Raw genomic sequence first — 5,996 nt, forward strand, 5'->3', positions numbered from 1 at the left:
CATGAAAAGGAGATCTCTAACTACGAATCTTGTTTAAGAAGTAATTTACTAATACAAATCAAGATTAGTCTGCAAATTTTCAAATGTAAATAACTTGGTGACACTTACTATTCATGTGATTTACCTATATACAACCCTATATATCAACCAAGTGTCCTTTTTATTCTATTCTTTTATTATGGCCATCTTTTCGTGCTCCTAACTACTTGTAAATTTTCTTCTTGCACCTTTACAACAATTTACATATATAAGCAGTCTTTAATACCTTTTTGTAATCTTCCCTCATATCATTATATAATTAAAGCACACTATCAAACTAAATTTAAATCTTTTTGATTGAATTCATTTTGATATATATAAGATGCAAAAGACTAGTGGAACAGCTGCATGTGCATCATGCAAACATCAAAGAAAGAAATGTACAGAAAAATGCGTATTAGCTCCTTATTTCCCAGCTGAAAAAAACCGAGAATTCAAGGCAGTACATAAGGTTTTTGGTGTCAGCAACATCACAAAAATAGTGAAAAATCTAAAGGAAGATCATGATCGGAGAAAAGCCGTCGAATCCCTAATCTGGGAAGCATTTTGCAGGCAAAAAGATCCAGTTTTTGGTCCTTATGGAGAGTACAAAAGGATTTATGAGGAACTCAAGTTGTACAAAAGCCAATATGAACAAATTCTGCAAATGCCAATTAGCCAAGGGAGTAATAATAATGGCATGGCATATGAAACAACAGCACAAGGATTGATTAATGGATGGAGTATTAATAAGAGGAATGAGAATAACTTATTATATATAAATGAAAATTCCACTGTGGAATCTTGGTCATCGTATAACAATAAGAATAATCCTTTACATCATCACGTCCAGAATATTGAAAAATTAAGAACAGAAAATAATAATGGTTCTATAGTTATTGTGCCTCAACCACAGGCCTATAATGAATTCAACCAACAATATTTTCTGGCAGGTATCTATTCCTAGCACCTTAACATATTCTTTTGTTTTTCAAAACGTTTTAAATAATATATATGCAACGATAATTTAAAGGTTTTTAAGCTATCAGTGTAATTTTAACTTTAGGTTATTACTCGGTCACAAAATAATGTTTGATAGAAAAAGTTATCTGTAATTGACTCTTATTTTCTCATTTCATTTTATGCAACCTATTTGACTGCACAGATTTATTGGAAAAAAAAATTCTTTTAAAATTTATGATCTTAAACATGTCATGATATTTGTATGGCTATTAAAATAATTTTGTCGTTTAAGATGACATAGGAAGTTTATTTAAGTTTTTTCAAATATAAAAATATGTTATTCTTTTTGTAACCTACTAAAAATGAACAAGTGTCGCGTAAAATAAAATAGATAAAGTAAGTAACTATATATTGTGAAAAAAAACAGAAACTGATGATTTACTTTTTGTCTTTCCTTTTCTGTGGTGTTTACAGGTCAGTATAATCCAATAGATTCCAAGTCAAGGGAAAGCATGCTGTGGGAAGACCACTCCTGAAAATCCTGAGTTTTTTTTCCATCTTCTTTATTTCCTTTTTGTTTCTAGTCCTCTTAATCCTCTTTTGTTAACTTTTCTAGCCATTTTATGGATATATATTGCACAAAAGTATTATATGTTCTATGGTCTCTTCAACAAGAAGTTATACCAGTAGTATAATTTAGTGATAAATTTAGGAGCACCGTAGTTGTAGGATTGTGAGGTTAAAGGACAATAAAATGTCTATAAATTTTCTTACGTCGAAACAAACATAATCGACAACTAAGCTGGTGAATTTATCTAATAACTATGTTTTCAGTTTCAAGCTAGTCTATAGTTTATCTGTATGGTGTTCAACTCTTTGCAAATAAGACTTAGCGTTGTAAATCTAAAGAAATAGCAAGCCTGGTTCCGGGAGCAAGGCTTCCAAAGGCAGCGCTATAAGAGCAATACTAGACAAAAAATACAGTTATATTACCTCCGTTCCAGTTTATGTGAACCTATTTCTTTTTTGGCCCGTTCCAAAAAGAATGACCCCTTTCTAAATTTGAAAATAATTTTGCTTAAACTTACAATTCTACCATTAATGAGAAGTTTTTATAACCACACAAATAATCTGGACCCCTTTTTGAATTGTTTAGGACCACAAATTTCAAAAGTCTTCATTTTTTCTTAAACTCCGTACTCAGTCAAACAAGTTCACATAAATTGAAACGGAGGGAGTATTATTTAGCTTGATAGTAAAATGTAGCATAAGTTTTGCTAGGATTTCATATGTTACAATGGTTGTTCAAGTACCTTTTTATAGCTATCCCTAGGGAACAAGATCCTAGGATCAAGCCCCTCTTAAATGACAATAATGGGGGCCATTGACGAATGTGTAACGGCAGGCCATGAATGCCAAAATTCTCTGCAACGGCTGCATATTTAATACATAGGGATATTCTTCATTAAATGTCATCCGATGACAAACATTTATGTGCCTCTGTTGACTGCGTTCCCTTCGGGATCTACCCGATACCAACCGAAGTTGTTGTCCTCAGTCTTGGCTCCTAGTTGCTTCATCTTTCGCCCTCCCTCTGGTTCCATGTGTCATGTAATCATTCGAGCATTTAATATAAACCAATTTTACCGTATACATGTCCCCATGTCCAATGCATCCAGGAGCCTTTTGGTTTCTTCTTCTTCTTCTTCTTAATTGCAAAACACCACTGTTGGTTGTGCTTAGGTTTTTTTCTTCTTCTTGGTTGCAAAATAGGTTTGTTAGATTTGTTGTTGTTTTGACAATTTGATGATTGGGGTTTGTTCTTTATGATATTTAAAAGTTACTTTTCGAATTTGAGTTCATTTGGAATAGATTTGGGTATTGAATGTGTATTGGATTGTTGAAATTCGAAGAACGGATTTATGTTTCAGAACATGTTATGTTTCAAAACTTAAGATTCGAAATCTAAAGTTGCATTAAAGAGATTGTACTACTTAAGATTTGAATTTATGAAGTTGCATTAGAAAGATGGAAGAACCTAAGATTTGATTTCTGATGTTGAATTGAAGAGACAGAACTACTTTAGATTCCGGTGGGTAAATTTTGCAATTTTTTATATAATACGAGTATAACTTCAATGATTGTCCCAAAAGTGAATATATGTGCAAATGCCCCTTTTTTAAATAGCAACATCTAGATGAGATGCACCCGCCCAAATTAAAGAAGTGTGTTCGTCCTAACAAGATATATTAGACTTGGGCCTATGGTCATACTCATGAGTAGAAATGGTGTGGGGTAGCCACTTTTTAATGTGCTATTTAGTTTTTATTTAATATTTTTAATGTGAGCAAAAATAGCCACTGCTTTATTAAATTAATACGAAAAGATAGTTTTACCCTTTTGTCACGACCCAAAATCCATTAAGGTCATGATGGCGCCGGACACCGCCGTTAGGCAAGCCAAAAATAAATACTTGATTTGGTTCTCATTTTTAATACTTTTGAAATCATATTTTCCTTCGATTAAATAGTAAAAGATGGAATTCACAGTGTAAATAATAATATTCTTAATAATTTCAATACAGAACAACATATAATCACCCCAAAACTCGGTGTTACAAGTGCATGAGCATCAACTAAGAAGTAAAAATAAAGTACAACATCTGTCCGGAATATAACTTAGACAGGAAGAATACAAATAACTCTGAAGGAGACTCTGCTTGCTGCGGGTTGCAATATGGAATGCAGCTCTCGTAAATCCCCGTATGCATATGCGCCTCTGCTCTCACAAGGCCACCAGTCACATATGTACCTGCACAAAAATATGCAGCAAGTATAGTATGAGTACGTAATCAACATGTACCCAGTAAGTATCTAGTCTAACCCCGGAGAAGTAGTGACGAGGGGTCGACATCGACACTCACTAGTGGTCCAAAAATATCAAGTACAGTAAGGAGGTGAGAAAATACGAGGCAAAGTAAATAAACAAAATAAACAAGTGTAAATATGTGGTACAATTATCCTCCTTACAATAAACTCAAGCTCTTAACTAGCAAATACCTCCTCAACCAGAGCATATATATATATATATATATATCTGTATATTGGATCTCACCAAGCAGATTGTTACAATTCGAATCAGGGGGAAATTTACAGATACCCCGGCTTCTTGCCAAATATTACACACGATTTCCATGAGGATATGATATAGGAAATGTCGAGGCATACGGCCTGATCCAACATAAATATTTAAACTGTGCACTGCCGAGGGTCGAACGGCCCGAACCATAGATACATCTATTAAACTACTGAGGCGAACGACCCCCTCCCATGAGAGTGGTACATAAATCCTGCCGAGGCGAACGGCCTGATCCCATAAGAGTGAAATAAAAATTTCTGCCGAGGCGAACAACCCGATCCCATAAGAGTGAAATACATAATCCTGCCGAGGCGAACAACCCGATCCCATTAGAATAAGAAACTTTGACGGGTCCTTGACCCCACTCACAAATAAACATGTGAGTTGTAATTTCTTTAAAAAAACCTTTAAATGAAGTATATATATCACAGAAACATGCCGTAAGAAGAGTAAAGTTATTCACGGAAACATGCCGTAGGAGGAGTGAAGTTATTCGGTGACGAATCGTGAAATCGTGAAGTCTCTATAATAGCAAGTCTAGTCTCAAGTAGAAATGTAAAATAAGGAATTAAACAAGCAAGGATAATACCTATAGTACAAGTATAGCATGGTGTGAACCTAAGTCTACCCAGATAATAGCATGAATTTAACTACGTACGGACTCTCATCACCTCGTGCGTATGTAGTCCCCGCAACAAGTTGTACACATCAAATATACCACCTAGGGGTAGCTTCCCCCTCACAGAGTTAGACAGGAGACTTACCTCACTCCGACGTTCTAAAACTGGCTCCAATACCTCCCTATCACCTCGAACCGGTGACCGCCGATCAAAACCTAGTCAAATAAGATGCAACCCAATCAAAATATACTCTAATACTCATAATTAATCAATTTCTAACAATTTTTAATTCCGCTCGAAAAATCGATAAAGCAACCCTCGGGTCCATGTGCCCGGATTCCGAAAATATTCGAAGACAAACACTACCCATAGTACTACTAGCTCAAATATATAATTTATTCTCAATTTCATGCCCAAATTCGTGATCAAAATCCAAGAATACCAATTTCTAGGTTTTTCTACAAAATCTCTAATTTTTACTAATTTTTATGTTTAAATCCCTATATAAACCATGTATTTAACCCAAAATGAGAAGAAGTCACTTAGCCCATAATAGAGGATGAAGATGGCACTCCAAACCTATTCCAAAATCGGCTCCCATGGACAAAATGAACTGAACTTGAACCCAACTCTCGTTTTAAAGAAAATACTACCCAGCCACGATCTTCGAACCAGCGGTCCAATAGCCGCTTTTGCGGCTCCGCACCTGCGAAAATTCCATCGCAGGTGCGGTTCAAGCTCAGCCCAACATTTCCCGCTTCTGCGCCTCCACTTCTGCTGCTCTTCGTGCACAGGTGCGGTCCCGCTTCTGCGGAACTTGACCGCATCTGCGGTCCCTCTTGGCCGCTTTTGCGGCTCCGCACCTGCGGCCAAAACCTCGCAGGTGCGGTTACACCAGATACCAGCTGCCTTAGCATTTTCCTAAGTCCAAAAATTGATCCGTTAAGCAACCGAAACTCATCCGAGGCCCCCGGGACCCCAACCAAACATTCCAACAAGTCCTAAAAACATCATGCAAACTTCGTCGAGCCTTTTGGTCACATCAAACAACGCTAAAAACACGAATCACCCTCCAATTCAAACTTAATGAACTTTAAAATTTCAAACTTCTACAATCGATGCCGAAACCTATCAAATCACGTCCGATAGATCTCAAATTTTTCACACAAGTCGTAATTGACATTACGGGCCTACTCCAACTTCCGGAATTGAAATCCGACCCCGATATCAAAAAGTCAACTCCCGGTTATACTTCTA

The 5,996-nt window shown here is 36.1% G+C and overlaps 1 protein-coding gene across 1 annotated transcript; it reads left to right on the top strand.

Moving 5' to 3' along the window:
* Positions 1–303: 303 nt before the first annotated feature.
* Positions 304–1,683, top strand: LOC107800634 (LOB domain-containing protein 27-like). Its single transcript, XM_016623843.2, has 2 exons — positions 304–971; positions 1,456–1,683. Exons 1-2 carry the CDS (start codon positions 362–364, stop codon positions 1,515–1,517), a joined length of 672 nt encoding a protein of 223 aa, XP_016479329.2. The 5' UTR covers positions 304–361; the 3' UTR covers positions 1,518–1,683.
* Positions 1,684–5,996: the final 4,313 nt, after the last annotated feature.

This window comes from Nicotiana tabacum, chromosome 21 (genome assembly GCF_000715075.1).
Source record: "Nicotiana tabacum cultivar K326 chromosome 21, ASM71507v2, whole genome shotgun sequence".
NCBI lineage: Eukaryota > Viridiplantae > Streptophyta > Magnoliopsida > Solanales > Solanaceae > Nicotiana > Nicotiana tabacum.

Excerpts from the sequence above, each read along its gene's own strand:
- LOC107800634 (XM_016623843.2), top strand. The coding sequence starts at position 362 with ATGCAAAAGACTAGTGGAACAGCTGCATGTGCATCATGCAAACATCAA. Across the intron at positions 972-1,455 it reads CCAACAATATTTTCTGGCAG|GTCAGTATAATCCAATAGAT; the intron begins GTATCTATTCCT and ends TGGTGTTTACAG.